This window comes from Eucyclogobius newberryi, unplaced genomic scaffold (assembly GCF_026437365.1).
Source record: "Eucyclogobius newberryi isolate DKJ021-1_F unplaced genomic scaffold, fEucNew1.0.hap1 SCAF_19, whole genome shotgun sequence".
NCBI classification, from domain to species: domain Eukaryota; kingdom Metazoa; phylum Chordata; class Actinopteri; order Gobiiformes; family Gobiidae; genus Eucyclogobius; species Eucyclogobius newberryi.
This window is the reverse complement of record NW_027315823.1, coordinates 7,526,735-7,549,367: the sequence shown is the minus strand read 5'-3', so window position 1 is coordinate 7,549,367 and position 22,633 is coordinate 7,526,735. Positions and strand designations below refer to the sequence as shown.

Below are 22,633 nucleotides of genomic sequence, written 5' to 3'. Positions count from 1 at the left end.
TGACACACAACTCAATTTTAGCATCCCCATCAAAAAAGTCAATGAGACCCATGTCATAATTGTTATGGCGTTGCCGTAACGATGACCGAAACCTTTCATGTTATTCCAATGGGGAAATCGCCAGAACATGTTTACACTTCAGACTTTCACAAACTCCTCCCAGGGCGTCAGCCCTATTAACCTGAAATTTGGTGAGACTCATCTTCAGGACCATCAAAAGTTATCCACATTTTCATTCAAAGAGTCACGGTGTCTGTGCCGCACATTTTGCCAAGAATTCAAAATAGAATTGCTTTTTGATGGTAAAACAAAGGGGAGAAGATGTGACAGCGTCACAGATTCAGCAGTAGGCGTAATAAAAGGACAATTGGGGCGCGTTAGCGCCCCCTCCTCTTGCGGCGTGGCGAGGGCCGATCATTGCCGCTTGCGGCTATATTTTTTTTATTGTTCTTCTTCTGCGCTTTGAACTCTAATTTGACCCCCTGAACATGCTCAAAAACTCACCAAACTTTTCCCAAAATTCAGAATCGGCGAAAAATTTTGTTTTTTCTGGGCCATTTTTTTTTTCGTCAAAAAATGGCGCGACAGCGCCACCGACAAAAGTCAAAATACATTGCGCCTATGGGAGACGCCCCGAGGTCAACTTTGTCGTAGAGCTACGAAATTCGGGACACGCATTCCTCTTGTGAGGAAAAAAAAAAAATATTACTGTGGCCACGTCCCCAGACTTACCCTATGCCCGCCATCTTCCTTTGAAAATGAAAACAAGCTGAGTTAGCCATTTTGTTCACGTCAAACTTTGACGAACTCCTCCTAGGGCGTTTTGCCCACCGACCTCAAAATCGGTGTACATCCTCTAGACAAGTGGGGCATCTAAAGTTATCCAAATTTTAAGGATAGCTTTTACGGTCTCTGTGCGACGGAGTCGCAAACGTTTCCCAGAATTCTGACTATTTGGCCTTCAGAGTGGCCTATAAACAATAGTTTTTTCTAAATGACATGATATTTTGCACAAAATTCTAATTTGCCATCCTGATCATAAAAGTATGAGAGCCAAAGTCATATTTTGTACGGCGTAACCGTAGCGATGACAGAAACGTCCCATGTTATCCTTATGGGAAAATCGCTCAAATCACCACATTATTACGCTTCACACTTTAACAAACTCCTCCTAGGGCGATTGTCCGATCAAACTCATATTTGGGGAAAATCATCTATACAAGCGGGGCATCAAAAGTTATCCATATTTGGATTCTAAGTGATACGGTCTCTGTGTGGCGGACCCGCAAATATATGTCACAAATGGGAAAACAGCGAAATCTCTAAAATGACCACATTTTTACGCTTCTCACTTTAACGAACACCTCCTAGGGCGATTGCCCGATCAAGCTCATATTTGGGGAAAATCATCTACACAAGCGGGGCATCAAAATTTATCCATATTTTGATTTTAAGTGGTACGGTCTCTGTGCCGTGGAGCTGCAAATATACTGTCACAAATGGGAAAACGCCAAATCTTTGAACTGTTCAAATTTACGCTTCACACTTTAACAAACTCCTCCGTGGGCAATAGCCCGATCAAGCTTTACTTTGGGAAATATCATCTAAACAAGCGGGGCATCAAAAGTTATCCATATTTATATTCTAAGTGCTACGGTCTCTGTGCGGCGCAGCAGCAAATTTGACTGACACTTGTGTTCATTTGCACTGGATTGGCCATGTCCAATGTGTCACCGTCTGTCAAGTTCTTTTTTTAATTCAACACACAATAAGGGCGCCATCTTTATCAAGTCGAAAGAGCAGAGTCGGAAGGCCGGCGGCCCGCGAGGGCCGTTGGATGCCGCTTGCGGCTTTAATTTTTCTTTCTTCTTTAATTTGTTCTTCTTCAGCGCTTTGAGCTCTAATTTGACCCCTGAACATGCTCAAAAACTCACCAAACTTTGCCCAAAATTCAGAATCGGCGAAAAATTTTGTTTTTCCTGGGCCATTTTTTTTTTGTTCAAAAATGGTGCGACAGCGCCACCGACAAAAGTCAAAAAACATTGCGCCTATGGGAGACGCCCCGAGGTCAACTTTGTCGTAGAGCTACGAAATTCGGGACAAGCATTCCTCTTGTGAGGACAAAAACAAAATATTATTGTGGCCACGCCCCCAGACTTACCCTATGGCCGCCATCTTTCTTTGAAAATGAAAACACTCCGAGTTAGCCATTTTGTTCACGTCAAACTTTGACGAACTCCTCCTAGGGCGTTTTGGGCACTGACTTCAAAATCGGCGTACGTCCTCTGGACAAGTGGGGCATCTAAAGTTATCCAAATTTTTGGGATACCTTTTACGGTCTGTGTGCGGCGCAGCCGCAAAGTTGGACAACTTATTTTGGGATATTGCAAATCTAAAAATTGCTCCCATTTGATCAAAACCAGTCCGATTAGGACCAAATTTGAATCAGTTGTTAAACTTTCTAGTTTGGACCAGTTTAGGCTGACAAAATTGAAATGGGCGCGATAGCGCCCCCTACAGAGTGACCTTTAAATTAACATTGAAGGTCAAAAATTTGTTTTACCAAAATTGTCTAAACTTTACCCAAAATTCTATTTTACCATCCCGATCAAAAAAGCCAGTAAGACAAATGCCTTAATTTTTACGGCGTAGTCGTAGCGATGACAGAAACCTCCCATGTTATCCCTATGGGAAAACCGCAAAATCTCTCAAATTACCACATTTTTATGTTTTACACTTTAACGAACTCCTCCTAGTGCGTTTTACCCACCAACTTCAAAATCAGTGTACGTCCTCTAGACAAGTGGGGCATCTAAAGTTATCCAAATTTTAAGGATAACTTGTACGGTTTCTGTGCGACGGAGCCGCAAACGTTTACCAGAATTCTGACTATTTGGTCTTCAGAGTGGCCTATAAACAATAGAGTTTTTCCAAATAACATGACATTTTGCACTAAATTCTAATTTGCCATCCTGATCATAAAAGTATGACAGCCAGCGTAGCCGTAGCGATGATAGAAACATCCCATGTTATCCCTATGGGGAAACCGCAAAATCTCTAAAATGACCACATTTTTACACTTCACACTTTAACGAACTCCTCCTAGGGCGATAGCCCGATCAAGTTCATATTTGGGGAGAATCATCTACACAAGCGGGGCATCAAAAGTTATCCATATTTTTATTCCAAGTGTCACGGTCTCTGTGTGCTGGAGCCGCACATTCGACCGATATTTGTGTTCATTTGCACTGGTTAAGCACAGCATTGTACATGTCCAATGTGTCACTGTCTTAGTTCTTAGACAATGAGGGCGCGTTAGCGCCATCTCTGTAAAATGCAGAGAGCAGAGTCGGAAGGCCGGCGGCCCGCGAGGGTCGTTGGATGCCGCTTGCGGCTTTAATTTTAAATTGTATTTCATAATTAAATGTCTGTTCTTGGTCTTGGATTTTATCAAATTCATTTCCCCCAAAAATGCGACTTATACTGCAGTGCAACTTATAAACTGCACCTGACTCTTTTGAGGTTTTCTCCAGAGGTTTAGGAAAAGTTGGATCCCACGACGCTTGAAAAGGAAAAAGTAGAGCGAAAGGGCTGAACTGAAGATATTAACAGCGACCGGACGCCTCAGATGTGATGAAGAACGAGGAGCGGAGACTGACGCTGCATATTTGACTGAACAGGACGGGATTTTGGACCCTTGACCCTTCGACATTGGCGCTGAGATGCTTGAGGGCCGAGCCGAGCGCCGAATGAGCTAGAATTAGGAGCTAAATTTGTGCTAAATTCACGTTTTTGAGCTTCTAAAATGCCTTAATGTTGTTAATCAAACACCACACATAAATGGTTTTGGACGCATCTGACGGGACGTGATGGGACGCAAGGCTCAAAACTGGGCCTGTCCTGTGTAAATGGGACGCCTGGTCGCCCCATTCAGAGCGCCCATACGCCACTGGTCCCGTCCGGATTACAGAATTAAACTGTGACTGTTTTTTGGGGGGGGAGGTTGTATGTTTACAGAGAAGAGCCACTGCCTCTGTAAACATCGGATTAACCTCTGACCCCAATAACGCGCCCACGCCACAATCCGAAGCCAAGTTTTTCCACGAAACGCGCCGTCCGTTTCCGCACGACTGCACGGGCGGGGAATCGCGGCGCTGCTAAACGGACGAGGATTTTAGAGCGTAAGAGGATTTGCACGTGATAAAACGGGGGAGAACTTAAAATTAGAACTAAACATATACTCATTTATGACTTGTCTAATAATAATAATGATATATATTTGATTTAAATGGTGCTTTTTGGCGTGCACTGGCCAAAGCCGGGGAATGTGTTAAATAAGGACTTTAAATGTTGCACCGATGGTTATAATTAAACATAATAATTACAAAGCTAAAATAATGATGGACTATTTAAATAAGGAAAGGTATTCAAGTTAAAGAAATGTAAACCCAAAGTGAATACTGTAATACTGAACGACTTGGGGGCGGGAAAACATTGATGACTCTGTTCTATTTGATATTATTTTAATGGTTTGTACAGTATTTTAATCCTGTTCCTTTTGTTTGTGACTGTAATAATGACGAATGCGTTCTTTGCTGAGCGTTTTGCAGTAAGTGCTGTTCTCGTTGCCGTGGTGAATGACATAAATAAATAAGTAAAAGAAGCTCACGCTGCTTTCTGATTGGATATGAACCAAAGCACTAGAGTTAAGGGGATTAATCGGAATAATCAAGAATTATTTTAAGTCCTGTTCAAGTCCTGTTCATGTCCTGTTCAAGTCCTGTTCATGTCCTGTTCAAGTCCCGTCCAAGTCCCGTCCAAGTCCCGTCCAAGTCCATCCATGTCCTGTTCAAGTCCCGTCCAAGTCCAATCCAAGTCCAATCCAAGTCCAATCCAAGTCCTGTTCAAGTTCTGTCCAAGTCCTGTCCAAGTCCTGTCCAAGTCCTGTCCAAGTCCTGTTCATGTCCTGTTCAAGTCCCGTTCAAGTCCCGTTCAAGTCCCGTCCAAGTCCCGTCCAAGTCCCGTCCAAGTCCCGTCCATGTCCCGTCCAAGTCCCGTCCAAGTCCCGTCCAAGTCCCGTCCAAGTCCTGTCTAAGTCCTATCCATGTCCATCCAAGTCCCGTTCAAGTCCCGTTCAAGTCCCGTCCAAGTCCCATCCAAGTCCTGTTCAAGTCCTGTTCAAGTCCCGTCCAAGTCCCATCCAAGTCCTGTTCAAGTCCCGTCCGTCCAAGTCCAATCCAAGTCCCGTTCAAGTCCTGTCCAAGTCCAATCCAAGTTCCGTCCAAGTCTTGTTCAAGTCCCGTTAAAGTCCCGTGTCCAGGACCAGCCCTGCTCATCTTCAGAGACATTGATCGTGTATTTGTGGGTCCAGATGCACTTTATTTTGTCTTATTGAACCGGCTTTTCACTCAACAGAAAAAGTCAAACGTGATGTAAAACTCAATTCTTCACCAAAATCCCAAAATGCATCAGGCACTCAAGTAATCACATAATCTGATTTTTTTTTTTAAAAGAAAGAAAAGTAAATATATAAAACATGATTTGACAGTATAATACAAAGTCCAGTCCGTTCTCGTAGATATCGAGATCCGGCTCCAGGCCTAGTCCGTGGTCAGTTCTTGGTCCGGTCCTCCGCGCAGGTCCTGGTTCGGATCCCGGACTCGTCTGAAAACCGCCATGTAGTTTTTCCCGCCGTTTCTCAGCACCTTCTTTCCCTCTTCGGTACAAGAGCCCAAACGGCCCACGATTACGTCCTCGGCCTTCGAAAGAGAAAGAGGAAGAAAGAACGTCGAGGTCAGAGAAACTACGTACGAGATTGTCATACCGTATTTTCCTGACTATAAGTCACACCTTTTTTTCATAGTTTTGGCCGGGGTGCGACTTATACTCCAGAGTGACTTATATATGATATTATTTGTTATTTTCACTCTGGCAACCGCAAGAGGGCGCTCTAGGCTCTAAGCGACGCAGAAGAAGAATCTGTACTTCCTCTTCCTCTGGAGTTTGTGGAGTTGTTTAGAAGTGACACAGAGGAAGAAGAATTCAATGGATTTAGTGATTTGGGGTAAAACTGATGCTTTGGTAAACTTGTTAGCATGTTCTTTATGCTATAGTTGTCTGAATAACTGTTAATATGTTACATTAACATACCAGACACTTAACACAGTTCTGTCTGTGCCTCATGTAGCTGAAGGTGTTAGCGTTAGCATACGTACACCTATTCACCATGTTCTCTAATCTGTTATTATTTTAAGATTAAATGTCTGTTCTTGGTCTTGGATTTAACAAATTTCCCCAAAAATGTGACTTATACTCCGGAAAATACGGTATTTTGTTCTATTGCAGGACATTCGGCAGACGTGGAGCCGTGAGAAAGTCGAGATACGAGCGTTTGCATTTGACCCGTCACGTACCAGTTCCTCGTCCGTGACCCGGGTGAACAGCGGGTGTTCGGTGAAGTGCTTGACCATCCACAGGTGAACCTCCTCCACGTCCGTGTTGGTGTAGACGAGCCCCTGTGAGACCAGACGAGCACACGTTTACACGCCAGTCGCGCCGCGTTTCCCTGCTCGATTTTGCGTTAGGTCGCCCGATATGTCGTCACCTCTGGGGGGCAACGCACGGGGTCGGAGATAAAAAATATCCAGCGCCAACGCACAAAGATTAAACCGTTCAAAAGTCATTTATTTTTTGGTTTGCGTCACCGTCTGGTGATAGCTTCACGGGAACTGGGATTCGGGGAAAACTGGAGTGACACACATTCGGCGAGTCTGGGCATGAAGGGCAACGCCAACGATTAAACGGATTTAAAGAAGATGGAAAAATACAGACGGGTTCACATGTTCAAAAGGCAGGGCAGAGCTGATTATTATTAACTTAATTTTAATAATATTCTTTTTAAATAGCCAAATAGATGAGACAGAACACAAATGGAACGAAACGCAATCAAGCATTTTGATGTTGTACCAAGCTAATATTAATGGGTTTTTCCCTGCCACCAAAAGTACATTCTAAAGGTATCCAAATCTTAGAGCTGAATCTTAGAGCTGAACCTTAGGGCTGAACTTTAGGGCTGAACCTTAGGGCTGAACCTTAGGGCTGAACCTTAGGGCTGAACCTTAGGGCTGAACCTTAGGGCTGAACCTTAGGGCTGAACCTTAGAGCTGAACCTTAAAGCTGAACCTTGGAGCTGAACCTTAGAGCTGAACCTTGGAGCTGAACCTTAAAGCTGAACCTTGGAGCTGAACCTTGGAGCTGAACCTTAGAGCTGAACCTTAGAGCTGAACCTTAAAGCTGAACCTTGGAGCTGAACCTTGGAGCTGAACCTTAGAGCTGAACCTTAGAGCTGAACCTTAAAGCTGAACCTTGGAGCTGAACCTTAAAGCTGAACCTTGGAGCTGAACCTTAGAGCTGAACCCTAGAGCCTGGATTAACTGTTTTCTGTTATATAGGCTCGTTTTATTTCTAAAGAAGAATGAGCATCTGTCTTTAAGATTCAGATTAAGAGGCGAGTGACGTCAAAGTCCAAAAGCGTCTGTGCTCCATCATTAAACACAATCTCCCCGAGCGACAGGACCAGAACACACCACTCCAACAGCCGCATTTCACTGTGAATAACGCCACTGTGACACGGCGTTATGAAGAAACACGACACACTTTCCCAACAAAGTTCCCTCATCGTCGGTCAAATTAAGAACATCACACAGTTTGGATGAAACACTGGTCGAATACCGAGAACACGCCTACGTTTGTGAGTCCACACTTTGAGGTCGTTTAGAGTCGTAATGTTCACTCCATCGTTAGTGTCCAGGTCTGTTCTGCAGCTTTCAACGCTTTGTCACTACCGTATTTTCAAGACTATAAATCGCACCTTTTTTCATAGTTTGGTGCGACTTATACTCCAGAGCGACTTATGTGTGATATTATTCGTTATTTTCACACTGACAACCACAAGAGGGCGCTCTAGTCTCTAAGCGACGCAGAAGAAGAATCTGCAGTTTCTCTTCCTCTGGAGTTTGTGGAGTTGTTTAGAAGTGACACAGAGGAAGAAGAATTCAATGGATTTAGTGATTTGGGGTAAAACTGATGCTTTGGTAAACTTGTTAGCATGTTCTTTATGCTATAGTTATCTGAATAACTGTTAATATGTTACATTAACATACCAGACACTTACCACAGTTCTGTCTGTGCGTCATGTAGCTGAAGGTGTTAGCGTTAGCATACGTACACCTATTCACCATGTTCTCTCATCTGTTATTATTTTAAATTGCATTTTTTGGTCAATTTCCCCCAAACAATGCGACTTATACTCCAGTGCGACTTGTATATGTTTTTTTCTTCTCCATTATGCATTTTATTGGCTTTTTTTTTTTTGCGTTTGTGTCCACCGCTGAACTCTCTAATCCCTGACCTGTTTCTAAGGACACGTTCGATCCAGTATTTGTGGGTTTATGCGGCCGATATTGATCTGATTTGAGGCTTTAATCCCGGCGTGTCGCTGAGCCTCGGCCTCACAAATGTCGGGGTCAATCACCAGGATCAAGCGGTCTCAACCAAGAGCCATTCACATCAAAATGCATCTAAAGAGTCAGAAATGTGTGTCCTGAGCTGAACCGGCAGCAAAAGAGCCTGGGTCATAGAAGAGTCCTTTGAATATTATTTTTATGATTAGTCGACTAGACAAACAATTATTTCTGTTGATGTCCAGACATTTAAAGTACCCTTTCATTTTTTCCTTTTTCCAATAGTTTTTTTCTGTTGTTGTTGCTGTTGTTGTTATTATTGTATCTTTATTTATACATAAGTTTTGATTGAGCTGTATTTTTCTTCAATAAAAAACAATAAAAAATGAAATAAAATACCCTTTAGTTTTTCTCTTGCTCCACCCTGTCTGCACGGTTTGCTTTTTTAAATTCATTTTTCTCTCTTTTTTTCCTGTCGTTGTTATTGTATCTTTATTTATACATACATTATGATGATCTATGTTTTTCTTCAACACAAAAATATTAAAAAATAGAATAAATAACCCCAATTTTTTTCTGTAGTTTGTTTCCTTTTTTGCTTCTGTCGTTACTGTTGTTATATTATATATTTTTTTATACATAAGTTTTGACTGATCTGTTTTTCTTCAAAAGAAAAAATATTTTTTTTTGTATGTAATGTTTCCTTTTTCCTGTATTTTTTCCTGTCATTGCTGTTGTTGTTTTTATTTGTTTATTTATACATTTTGATTGATTTGGGTTTTTCTTTCAATTAAGAAAAAAACTAAATAAAAAAAAAAACTTTAGTTTTTTTCTCTGGTTCCACCCCGTCTGTACTTCGTTCTCTTTTTTTGTTATTTATTCATAAGTTTAGATTGCTCTGTGTTTTTATTCAATAAAAAATCTAATAAAATACCATTTAACCAAATAAAGGTTAAAATATGTATATTAAAAAACTGTATTATTGACAAAAAACGTTTCTTTTTTTGACACTTTCTCCAACACAATGGCACAGATCTATATTATAATTCAGCCACAAACAGATTGTTAGCAACCCAAAGCCTTTATTGGACAAGCCGATAGTCTGTTGTCATAGCGATGCGTTTGGAACAACAGGTGACAGGTCTCACGGTGCTCAATCTTGCGCCACGAGATCTTGTCCCAGCTCTAATTCAGAGGCTTTGCGAGCTTGTAAAATGTCCGTTTCCACCTACCCCCCATCTCCGCACTCCACTACTCGTTATTATTCTTGAATGTAGACTTTTTCACCTAAACGTAAGGTTAAAAAAGACCAGATCTGCAGTTTTGAACGCAAAGTTTTACATTATGAAACCATTTTTAGATCAAAATCTCCATACAGAATAAATAATACGTACAATTCTGACGTTATATTTTAGTACTACAAAGAATATTGTGTCTTCTTTGACTCTACGTACCCCGACTCTGAGCGTGTACGCGTACTCGGCCAACAGCGTGGGGCTTATGATTCTCCATTTGTGCTTGTTCTTCTTAAAGTGCGGATCCGGAAACAGGAAAAACATCTTGCTGAGCTGCGAGACGGAAAGAAAACAGAAAAGACGTCAAAAACACCAAAGCACCAAACCAAAGCGAGCCATTTCAACCGAGTCGATCGACGCACTTTTAACACGTTATCGCGCTAAAGACGCAGACGGCGCAAAAATCCCTCAGAGAGTTCTGCGCCACAAAGTTTCCATGCGTTTGGACAAGTGCACGAGATCCTGAGCCGAGCGTTTTCCTAAAGTTGAATAAATAACATCAGGAATAGAAAGAAAGATATGGTATAATCGCCGGGGAAGACGGCGGCGGCGGTCTGCGGGGCGGGGAGCAGTTTGAAGGCGGAAAATCCTCTACTTTCAGATGATTTTTTTAAGTTTGAGAAAAGGCTGGTTGGACATAAGCAGGACGCACTGGAAAGGCATTAAAACACTGTTGTGGGAGAGAAACCACTTCCTCGCTCGTAAAAACCGGGTCATGAGCGCAGTCAAGTCGCCTTCAAAAGTACTAATACTACAGGACTAATACTACGGGACTAATACTACAGGAGTAATACTACAAGACTAATACTACAGGACTAATACTACAAGACTAATACTACGGGACTAATACTACGGGACTAATACTACAGGAGTAATACTACAGGACTAATACTACGGGAGTAATACTACGGGAGTAATACTACAGGAGTAATACTACAGGAGTAATACTACAGGAGTAATACTACGGGACTAATACTACAGGACTAATACAACGGGAGTAATACTACGGGAGTAATACTACGGGAGTAATACTACGGGAGTAATACTACGGGAGTAATACTACAGGAGTAATACTACAGGAGTAATACTACAGGACTAATACAACGGGAGTAATACTACGGGAGTAATACTACAGGAGTAATACTACAGGACTAATACAACGGGAGTAATACAACGGGAGTAATACTACAGGAGTAATACTACAGGAGTAATACTACAGGACTATGATTGACAACGGCCGTGCAGTGCTAGTGGGCCTCTCGCCAGCAGGTGGCGCTCAGGCCTAATTATTCAAGTCATGATATGATAAACGATATAATAATGAAGACCTTTAGAAGCAAAAGTCTGTTAAACTCAATCCTGAATGTAAAGTGCTGTTTGAATCATTACATTTTAAGTTTGACTTTTCAAGTTTGACTTGATCGATGGTCGCCGTTCGGTCAATTACAGGGCTAATAATATTGAATAACCGCTAATAATGTTGAATAATCGATAATAATGTGGAATAATCGATAATAATGTTGAATAATCGCGTATAATGTTGAATAATCGCTAATAATGTTGTATAATAGCTAATCATGTCAAATAATTGCAAATAATGTTGAATAATTGCTAATAATGTGGAATATTCACTAATAATGTAGAATAATTTCTAATAATGTCAAATAATTACTTATAATGTCAAATAATTGCTTAAATGATCGCTAATAATTGCTAATAATGTTGAATAATTGCTAATAATGTTGAATAATTGCTAATGTCAAATAATTGCACAAATAATTGCTAATAATGTCAAATAATTGCACAAATAATTGCTAATAAAGATGAATAATCGTGAAATATGTTGAATAATTGCTCAAATAAGTGCTAATAAAGTTGAATAATTGCTAATAATGATGAATAATCGTGAAATATGTTGAATAATTGCTCAAATAAGTGTTAATAAAGTTGAATAATAGCTAATAAAATTGAATAATTGCTTATAATGTTGAATAATCGATAATAATGTTGAATAATTGCTCGAATAATTACTAAAAATGTTGTATAATGGTGAAATCATGACGTTTCTTCCCACAATAACCATAACATTAAAACATTATGACGTCCCTGAGTGCGTTTATATGCAGTTAATACACACTTCTGGTTCTAAACGTGCACAGACTTTTGTAGGTACAGTGAAAACGTAATGGAGTGACCTGAAAAAACAGCTCTCGTACACATTTTTACAATCTTAGCCGCGTGCGTCTGGAAAGCCGCTCGACTTGGCACGGCGCCTGTGCACATACCGTCCCAATAACGGGCCGTATAAGTTTCAAAAAACACCTACATATATATAAAGCGTAAGGCTCGAACACGTCATCGCCGCGCTAATCACTCCCCCGTGTACTTTTTTACTACTCCGTATCCCCACGGTTGGCCGAATTCACCCTGGTACAGCCTGATCTAACAAAGTCAAAAGATTACGGTCGCTAATTGGCTAATGTGCTACGCGGGCGCATTAACTTTTAGTGGAGTCCTCGCGTAACACCGCGGCGCACTCCGTGACACACTCGGCGTACGGCGGAGTTCCTTTGAGAAGCTGTTTATCACGACTTTTTCCGGGTTTTAAAACGACTGGTGATGTTATAGAGCCTCAAATTAAGTATAAATGTACATAAAGCGCACAAAAAATCTATTAAACTATATGAAGCTTGTCGAATCCGTGTTGTACCGTATTTTCCGTACTATAAGTCGCACCGGAGTATAAGTCGCACCAGCAGAAAAATGCATAGAGAAGAAAAAAACACATAGAAGTTGCACTGGAGTATGAAATGCGGTTGCAAGTGTGAAAATAACAAATAAAATCACATATAATTTGCTCTGGAGTATAAGTATAAATATAAGTGTAAGTCGCACCCCGTCCAAAACTATGAAAAAAGGTGCAACTTGTAGTCCAGAAAATAAGGTACTTTAAACTGTGAAAGAAAGTTGAACCCAGGACCTTCTTGCTGTGAGTCAAGAGGGCCGGACACAGGAAGAACATGCAAACTCCGCCCGGTGACACGCCCCTCCCGGCCCGGCGAGCACCCCTCCCTTCCTCTACCTGTCCTTTGGCGAAGAAGTTGGGCAGGTACTTCATGGCGTTGCCGCGGATACAGGCGATGTTCTGGTACTTCCCGGGCTCGGCTTCTCGGAGCGCCGTGATCCGGTCGCGGACGTAATCGGACACTTTAACCCGGATCTCCAGCCCCAGCGCGAGCCGAGTCGGGAACAGGGTCGACAGCTCCACTGCGGGAAAGACAAGGACACGCGTCACCGCAGTCGTCATGGCGATACGGTGCTTCTGTCTCCCGAGTGAGAGCAGGGAGAACGCGCACGCAGGGAAGACTCATAAAAACATTATTCAGAGAGAAAAATGCTACAGAAACAGCTGGTTAAAAGTAAAAGTGAAATAATGTTGTGCAGTAAACTTTGAAATGAGAGAATATTTCTGCACATTTTACATTTGTCTGATAATTAATGCATTTAAGACACGTTTAAACACTTTTCTGTTGGACTGAGATAATAGTCAAAAAGTACCGTATTTTCCGGATTATAAGTCGCACCTTTTTTCATAGTTTTGGCCAGGGTGCGACTAATACTTACATTTATAATTGTATACTTATACTCCGGAGCGACTTATATGTGATATTGTTTGTTATTTTCGCACTTGCAACCGCATTTCATACTCGAGCGCAACTTATTTATGTTTTTTTCTTCTCTATTATTCATTTTTTGGCTAGTGCGATTTATACTCCGGTGCAACTTAATAGTCCAGAAAATACGGTATATTAATTTTTGTCAATATCAATATATCAAAATATTATGACATTTTTTAAGACAATTGTAAATCAGATTTTAGTGATATTGACTGTGATGGTTTGTGTTTCTTTAGACATGTTTATTTAAATCTCCATGGAGACAAGCAAGAGGTGGACTCTGCGTCTGAAAAGTGACACCTTTAAGTAATTGAAATGATAAAATATGTTGATGAATACCTAAACAAAGAGAAACACGTTGATCGTACAAACATTTCCTTAGTTTGAAGCTGTATTATGACTATTATTATGTTGTAGCTCTGAAATCGTGTTAATTACCGACCTAAAAGTCCTCCGTATCCACAGCCGATATCTGCAAACTCCACTTTAGGCTCTGAATCTGAAGAGTTCTGTTTGAAGAAGTGTGGAAACAGCGCTGACCAGTCCATCTCCTCTGGACAAACCGGGCTGGACAGGAGCAGGAACACAGTTTAGAAGTGGGCAATATCTCAACTGACTATAATAAGTAGTAAACTGTTGTAAACTTGCTAAACAGAGTTGACAGGAAACAATAGAAAACTGCAGGGTTTATAATTAGTCTACAACAGCACAGGAGTTTGTGCATAAACCACCATTTCTACAGTAAAGTACAAGGAAACGGTGTATTTAAACGACTGAAGTCATGAGTCACTCCCAAATATATTCTCCTCTCTGCTGTTGTCCCATGTAAATCCTCTTAGCATCTAAATTCAATAAATAGTTGACAAATAACACTTTTAATAATTCATTTTAATGCTGTTATTCTTTGGTTATTGTAAAAGCACAAAACTTAAAGTGTATTTCCATAAAGGTTGCCACTCCTTGTTAACAGACGCTCTTTTCCCAAAGAGGTTTTTTTTGTAGTTTTTCCTGGCCAAGAAGGAGAGTCTAAGGACAGAGGACCCTGGGACATCGTCCCTCGCCACCACAGACATTGTCTGACTCCATCGCCACCACAGACATTGTTGATTCATTTCTCCCTGTGGCCCTCAGAGGCAACTGTTGTTGTGATTTTGGGCCTTACAAAAATAAATTGATTTGATTTGATTCAGAGGGTTAATTCCGTGTTTATTCTCTTTTAATTTGTATATATTCCCGATGATTCTCATAGATATTTTCACAACCCTATGTACAAATATTCCACCTGACAATAGTTTTTGGGGGTTTTCTTCTTTTTAAAATGTGTTGTGATTGTCTTCTGTTGCCTGAAGTTTATTGTACACTGTCCTATGAACAAAAACATACTTTTCCATGATCATGTGAATGCTCTAAACAAAGCAAAATCCATGAAAACTACTCCACTTTGGCTCCAGTCAACTCAAGTCCAGAACTCTGAACATTCTGATGGCATTTTAAAGAGAGAATTCTGTCATGTCTTCAATGTTATTTAAAGACATAACTTTAATGTTATCAGTCTTCTGACACTTCTCACTCACATCACTGCGTTCAACCCAGCATTTACCATGTCTTAAATTACTTATTACTACCATGAACTTATGCTTGAGCATCCTGTATTTCCTGCAGCAAGTCTGGACCATATTAGGACCCGGTTTGGACTCTGTTATAGACCCTGTCTAGACCCCGTTTTGGACCCTGTTTGGACCATATTTCGACCCTGTTTTAGACCCTATTTAGACCATGTTTGGACCCTGTCTGGACCCTATGCAAACCCTATTTAGGACCCTGTCTGGACCCTGTTTTAGACCCAGTCTGGACCCTGTTTTAGACCCAGTCTGGACCCTGTTTTAGACCCAGTCTGGACCCTGTTTAGACCCTGTCTGGACCCTGTTTAGACCCAGTCTGGACCCTGTTTAGACCCTGTCTGGACCATGTTTTAGATCCTGTCTGGACCCTGTTTTAGACCCAGTCTGGACCCTGTTTAGACCCTGTCTGGACCCTGTTTAGACCCTGTCTGGACCATGTTTTAGATCCTGTCTGGACCCCGTTTTAGACACCGGTTTGGACCCTGTCTGGACCATGTTTTGGACTCACTAGTCGAACTCGTGGTGCGCCATGGGGTTGGAGTGAGCCCGCTGTCGGTAAAACTTCTTCTGCGGCAAAGACGTCGTCATGTCGGCTTCAAAATGTCAACTTTCCCCCGGTGATAATCGGTCAATACAGCGTGATCCGCCGATAATTCATTCACTGCGGACAAAAGTCACGTTTGTTTCTGAATTCGCCGGGAGTGCGTCGCCGTCGCAGGATTTCGACGTCATCGCCAGGCTCGAGGGTTGCCAGGTTTGTGAAAGTGTGTGGAGATTTGATGTTTTTTCACTCGTACGCCAGTTTAATAACATCTTATTTCAAAACTTTTTACAATCTCTTTTATAATAATATATTTTATTTTTAGTATTGTATTTTTACATATTTGTAATCGCTATGGCAACGGACATAACTTCTCCTAATTCTGAAACCCAGGGATTATATTGACAGGTTTTGTTTTTACAATTTATTTGAATTTTAATGTTAAAAAAATCATCAAAATCAAAGACAGCAGTTATTATTCCTTATTATTATTATTATTATTATTATTATTATTATTGTATTATTTTCTACTTAATAATTATGTATAATATTTGCCTGATTTACTCAATGCAGTTTTGATATTGTCTATGTCCTTGATTTTCGACCCGTGTCAGTTTCAGTTAACAGATTTACACTTGGGCATAACTGAATAATTCATAATTTTTGCGTGTCCTGAGCATAACTCCAAAAAGAAAGCAAAATAATCACCATTGCCAAATTTGCAGAACCAGACAGTGGCTCAACATTTCATTTCCCTAACCAATAACTATTCATTGCACTGTTCACTTTTTTAGTATTAGTAAAAGCCTGGTTTAAGACTTGTATCATATATAGTATTATTCTTATAAATGTATGCATGCCTTATTTAATTGTATAGACTTTGCTATTATAAATATTCATTGTTAACGCCAAAACAACCTATGTTTGTGAGTATTGTTCACTATAATGGCAATAAACCTTTTTGATTGGTAATGTTTCCATAGACGGTGCTGCTTGGTGACACTTGCACGCCACAACCACATTTTCTGCTGTCGTGGCTCGATTCCAAAATGAACTGTTTATTTTTAGTCTCGTACAGCACCGCAACACAAAGAGTACGACACAAACCTCATCTGATTCAAAAAAACAAATAAATAAATAGCTCTCATTCGTTATTTGCAGGTTTATAACTCGACGTGGAACATGAGCCAAATGTCACCGACCAAAAAGACAAACACGTGATGAATAACGCCTTTATTACCGCCGTGAGGAGGATCATCTCTGAGTCACGAGCCGGACTCTGTTTACGGTCAGAACGTGTCCAGAGGTTTCTACTGTACAGATCAACGGTAATCAGATTACTCCACCTCAGAGCGCATTAGTCACGAAACCATTCAAGAGACATCGTTTCACCCAAACCTCCTGGAACGTAACACAGGCTCATTACATTTACGTTTCCAGACCATTTTTCAACACACTTTTTACGGATATATTTATGGCACATGTATTAAAATAACAAATAAAAAAATCAATACGTAGATAGACAATTGGACAGATATGTGGAAAAAGAACTGATCGTCTTGGATTTGCGGTTTCGCGTGACTTATTCCTGCTTTTTGACAGACATTTTGAAGCCACTTTGATTTTTTTTGTATTATATTTTAATTTGAAATGTTTATTGCTGCGGTAACGTTGCCATTTTGAACACAGGAAAAACGCTCTTTATGTCAGATCACGTTTCGGCAAAAGGCCTTCATCTGATCATATCTTTTTTTCTTGTTTTTTCTTTCTTTCTTTAATTTTTTTTGTTTCAATTGTCCCTCTTTTCATCACTCCGAAATCCATGAGCGATTGGTGTCGGTCAGCGAAGGAGAAATGCATTGAAAACCGTCTTCAAACTATAAATTAAAAATGCATAATTGATCTTCAATGGTGGGCTTTGCGATTTGCCTTTTCTCTTGGGAGAAACACAAAGTTACCGTACATTTGGGGGAAAAACGTCCCGACAAACCCAACGTTTCGCAAAAAACCTTGTCTTCGTCCGACCCGTGTGGACGCCATTTTACACCGTTTCTGTTCCTTTTTGGAATGAAAACCACAGAACTGGGAAAAAAAAATTGGCAAACTGCCGAGCCGCGACACATCATTGTCCCATATTATACTATTTCACCGTTTCTCCAGCTCCAAAACACAATTTCACCAGCTCCAAAACACCATTTCACCAGCTCCAAAACACCATTTCACCAGCTCCAAAACACCATTTCACCAGCTCCAAAACACCATTTCGCGGGACCAAAAACATGACTGGACGCACTGCAGAAAGTAATCTCGACAAATTAACATTACTTGAATTACAAACCCTTTGGCACACAGTTAGTATTCACGTGCACGACTTTTCGGACACGTGCTTTATCGGACAGTGACGAGAAGAATGTCCGGCCCTTTCTTATGACTTTACAATAGATATAATACTTAATCGTTCGATGCGGACAGTGCACAGCGGTCTGATTTGGACATTTTACAATAAACTACAGTAAATGGGGAGAAATCCACCAAAAATGATTTACTCATTTGCAGGGATAAAAATTATTATTGCTGTTTTGTGCAGTCACGACCTGCACAATAGCAGCCGACCCCCAAAAGAGATAAACGCCTCATGTCTAACGTGTGGTTTTATTTTGAAGTAATAGTATTAGCTAAATGACTCTGGACGGTCAAAACAAATAATAATGTACATTTACCACAGCATTTGAAGGGTGCCGAGCCTGGTTTAAGACTGTTGTATCAAATGTACATATTTGTATGTGCACGACCCCCATGTTGAGAACCGCTAGCTTAAAGAACCTTGATTTCTGTGGATTAAACGTAATTCATTAAGACAAGAAAAATGTAATATTGGCCTTAAAATAATGATAAAATTTACGTGACCTCACATTTACTCAAGTCAAGATATAGTCTCAATTCAAGTAATTTTAACAATTCTTGATATTCCTTTTTTTTTACAGTGTTTCATGGCAGTGATGTAGATTTTCTTTTGTATTTTGAATATAAAATCACATTGTTCCACGTGTCGTTGTTCTCTCCTTCATTTTCCTACCGCTGAGACGCATTAAAAACCCCTAGAACGTCCCGTGCGTGTGTCCCAGCTCTCGGGCGGGGCCCCTCTCATACGGTGGTGACCCTCATGACCACCTCCTGCCCTCTCCGGTGCAGACCCCTGGCTCGAATCTGGCTCAGCACGTGCAGCAGGGTGAAGCCACAGTGTTGGTGGAAGATAGTCCTGATGGCGTATCGGCGTATGGGGTTCCCGCGGCTGTCCACCGTCCCGCCGGCCGAGGACGACGCCTGCTCCCCGGACTTAGAGTTCAAAGTGCTCTGCTCGCCCAGGTCCTTGGACTTCTCATAGTTCAGCACGCGCCACTGCTGGTTGACCGCCTGCCAGCGCTTGAAGATCCGGAAAACAGCGGAGCCCTCGTGGATGATGAGTCCTGGCGGGCGAGAGGTCAAAGTTGTAGAGGTCAACGCGGGACAATACGTTTGTTACGGTTACGAGAAGGTACGGAATGTGAACTGTGATGGGATTTAGAGGGCAAAGAAGGATTAATGGCAGCGTGTAATGTCGGTTATCTAAAACATGCAGCTTGTTTGTGTTTTAGCCCGTATTAGTTCAATGTAATTATGATGAGTAATGTCTATGATGTCAGCGATTACCTGTCAACACAATAAAGAACCAAGGAGAATGTAAAGGTTCAGTATGTAACGATTCTGGGGGAAGTTCTGTCATGTTTTGGCAATAAAACACCAACAATGGAATTTTTACCAGTCAAAGCAAACAGGACATAATTTCATCATATAAATGATCAATCACGTGAAAAAAGGACAAAATGTGACCTTTCTCGAGCCTTATCAGAACTAGAATAAGATCCCGGTGGTAACACTAGGAAAGTACTGTTATATATGTGTTGAAAATATGTCTTTTGTCCTTAATTGTCTCGAGAAATTGGTGTCGAGAGCCCATTCCTTAGTATAGAAATTGAATGATTATAATGGCGTTTCTGTACAATTTTGTGACAACGCTACAATGACAGTTATGCACATTATAAAGATCAATAAATAAAGGTCAATAAATGCCGCCAAATGCAGTCGACACAGGTCATGTAACAGTTTGATAAAAAGACAATACGATCAGGACACTGTTTCATCATAGCGATTATCAATATTACGTGAAAAAAGGACAAAATGTGACCTTTCTTGAGCTTTATCAGAACTAAAATAAGATTGCGGCGGTAACACTAGGTAAGTACTGTTATATATGTGTTGAAAATATCTGTCTTTTGTCCATAATTGTCTCAAGAAATTGGTATCGAGAGCCCATTCCTTAGTTTTTGTACAATCTTGTGACCATGCAACAATGACAGTTATGCATATTATAAAGATCAATAAATAAAGGTCAATAAATGCCGCCGAATGCAGTCGACACAGGCTATTTACCAGTTCGCTAAAACGACAATACGCAAAGACTCTGAACCCCCGAAGGCCTCACCGATGCAGACGACGTCCATGAAGCCGTACATGGCGTAGCAGATCTGGAAGAGCAGGTCCTGCCGCTGCCACTTGGCCGAGGGGCTGAGGGACGACCAGACGAGCCACGAGACGCTGGCGATGAGGAAGAGCGAGCCCAGCACCACGGCCGCGATCTGGACCCGCTCGATCACCGACAGCGAGATCCACTGCCACTGCGCACAGGGCAAAGGTTGGGGCGGCAAGGTTAGGTCGCAATAGCAGTACCAGTAGTACCTGCATCGGGTTCTCAGTATAGTATAAATATATGTAGTAGTAGTAGTAGTAGTAGTAGTAGTAGTAGTAGTAGTAGTAGTAGTAGTAGTAGTAGTAGCGATAGTACCTGCAGGGGGTTCTTAGTATAGTATTAATATATGTAGTAGTAGTAGTAGTAGTAGTAGTAGTAGTAGTAGTAGTAGTAGTAGTAGTAGTAGTAGTAGTACCTGCAGGGGGTTCTTAGTATAGTATTAATATATGTAGCAGTAGCAGTAGCAGTAGTAGTAGTAGCAGTAGTAGTAGTAGTAGTAGTAGTAGTAGTAGTAGTAGTAGTAGTAGTAGTAGTAGTAGTAGTACCTGCAGCAGTAGTACCTGCAGGGGGTTCTTAGTATAGTATTAATATATGTAGTAGTAGTAGTAGTAGTAGTAGTAGTAGTAGTAGTAGTAGTAGTAGTAGTAGTGATAGTGCCTGCAGGGGGTTCTTAGTATAGTATTAATATATGTAGCAGTAACAGTAGTACTACTAGTAGTAGTAGTAGTAGTAGTAGTAGTAGTAGTAGCGGTAGTACCTGCAAGGGGTTCTTAGTATAGTATTAATATATGTAGCAGTAGTAGTAGTAGTAGTAGTAGTAGTAGTAGTAGTAGTACCTGCAGGGGGTTCTTAGTATAGTATTAATATATGTAGCAGTAGTAGTAGTAGCTGTAGCAGTAGCAATAGTAGCAGTAGTAGTAGTAGTAGTAGTAGTAGCAGCAGGGGGTTCTTAGTATAGTATTAATATATGTAGCAGTAGTAGTAGTAGCTGTAGCAGTAGCAATAGTAGCAGTAGTAGTAGTAGTAGTAGTAGTAGCAGCAGCAGTAGTACCTGCAGGGGGTTCTTAGTATAGTATTAATATATGTAGTAGTAGTAGTAGCAGTAGCAGTAGCAGTAGCCATAGTAGCAGTAGTAGCAGTAGTAGTAGTAGTAGTACCTGCAGGTGGTTCTTATTATAATAATAATAATAATAACTTTTATTTATATAGCGCTTTTCAGTGACCCAAAGACGCTGAACATAATAAAAAAGGGGGGGTATTTACAGACAGGGGGGACAACACGTACAGTACACATTAATATACAGATAAAATGAACAAGACAGAAGAAGTAGAGAGAAAAAGATGGGGATGTAACAGGGGGTAGAAGTGTAGGCAATGGGGTAGAGGAGGCTAGGGGTAGGGGAGGTCATAGGCTTGGGTGAAGAGGTATGTTTTTAGGCGGGATTTGAATGTTGTGAGTGAGGGAGAGTGGCGGACAGGTTGGGGGAGGGAGTTCCAGAGTCGGGGTGCTGTTCGGGAGAATGCTCTGTCGCCAAAAGTTTTGAGTCGGGATGTTGGTGCAGTCAGGGTGAGAGAGGAGGAGGATCGGAGAGCTCGGGAGGGGCGGTGGGGGATGAGGAGGTCAGACAGGTAGGGGGGGGGGCAAGGTGGTGAAGAGCTTTGAAGGTGAGGAGGAGTATTTTAAAGTTTATGCGCTGCTTGATGGGGAGCCAGTGGAGAGAGCGGAGAACGGGAGTGATGTGATCACGGGACCGGGTGTGGGTGAGGAGGCGGGCAGCGGAGTTTTGGACCATTTGGAGTCTGTGGAGGGAATGGGAGGAGATGCCAGTGAGGAGGGAGTTGCAGTAGTCGAGGCGGGAGGAGTTGAAGGCATGGATGAGGGATTCAGCAGCGGGGAGGGTGAGGCAGTGTCGGATTTTGGCGATGCGGCGGAGGTGGAAGTATGAGGTCTTGACGATGTGGCTGACATGGGGAGTGAAGGAGAGGGTAGTATTAATATATGTAGTAATAGCAGTAGCAGTAGTAGTAGCTGCAGGGGGTTCTTAGTATAGTATTAATATATGTAGTAGTAGCAGTAGTAGTACTTGCAGGGGGTTCTTAGTAAAGTATCAATGTATGTAGTAGTAGCAGTAGCAGTAGTAGTACTTGCAGGGGGTTCTTAGTATAGTATTAATATATGTAGTAGTAGCAGTAGCAGTAGTAGTACCTGCAGGGGATTCTTAGTACAGTATTAATATATGTAGTAGTAGCAGTAGCAGTAGTAGTACCTGCAGGGGATTCTTAGTATAGTATTAATATATGTAGTAGTAGCAGTAGCAGTAGTAGTACCTGCAGGGGGTTCTTAGTATAGTATTAATATATGTAGTAGTAGTAGCAGTAGCAGTAGCAGTAGTAGTAGTAGTAGTAGTAGTAGTAGTAGTAGTAGTAGTACCTGCAGGGGGTTCTTAGTTTAGTATTAATATATGTAGT

The 22,633-nt window shown here is 41.3% G+C and overlaps 2 protein-coding genes across 2 annotated transcripts in view; both read right to left on the bottom strand.

Annotated features, from left to right (window-relative positions):
* Positions 1–5,561: 5,561 nt before the first annotated feature.
* mettl1 (methyltransferase 1, tRNA methylguanosine) lies at positions 5,562–15,789 on the bottom strand. Its single transcript, XM_072452801.1, has 6 exons — positions 15,565–15,789; positions 13,877–14,001; positions 12,840–13,024; positions 9,917–10,030; positions 6,414–6,515; positions 5,562–5,759 (listed from the first exon to the last, which is right to left on the bottom strand). Exons 1-6 carry the CDS (start codon positions 15,642–15,644, stop codon positions 5,601–5,603), a joined length of 765 nt encoding a protein of 254 aa, XP_072308902.1. The 5' UTR covers positions 15,645–15,789; the 3' UTR covers positions 5,562–5,600.
* Positions 15,790–18,741: 2,952 nt separating this feature from the next.
* LOC140365260 (E3 ubiquitin-protein ligase MARCHF9-like) overlaps positions 18,742–22,633 on the bottom strand; it is an 8,915-nt gene continuing 5,023 nt past the window's right edge. Inside the window, exons 5-6 of the mRNA XM_072451591.1 lie at positions 20,120–20,312; positions 18,742–19,064 (exon numbers count right to left, since the gene is read on the bottom strand). Of these exons, the coding sequence (XP_072307692.1) occupies positions 18,742–19,064; positions 20,120–20,312 (516 nt within the window). The remainder of the gene's footprint in view (positions 19,065–20,119; positions 20,313–22,633) is intronic.

What these genes read in the sequence shown, in the direction of transcription:
- mettl1 (XM_072452801.1), bottom strand. Translation starts at nt 15,644, where the DNA reads ATGACGACGTCTTTGCCGCAGAAGAAGTTTTACCGACAGCGGGCTCAC. An exon ending in GCGCACCACGAGTTCGACTA is followed by an intron (nt 14,002 to 15,564) that starts GTGAGTCCAAAA and finishes GCTCCTGTCCAG; the next exon opens with CCCGGTTTGTCCAGAGGAGA. An exon ending in TGGATACGGAGGACTTTTAG is followed by an intron (nt 13,025 to 13,876) that starts GTCGGTAATTAA and finishes TCTTTCCCGCAG; the next exon opens with TGGAGCTGTCGACCCTGTTC.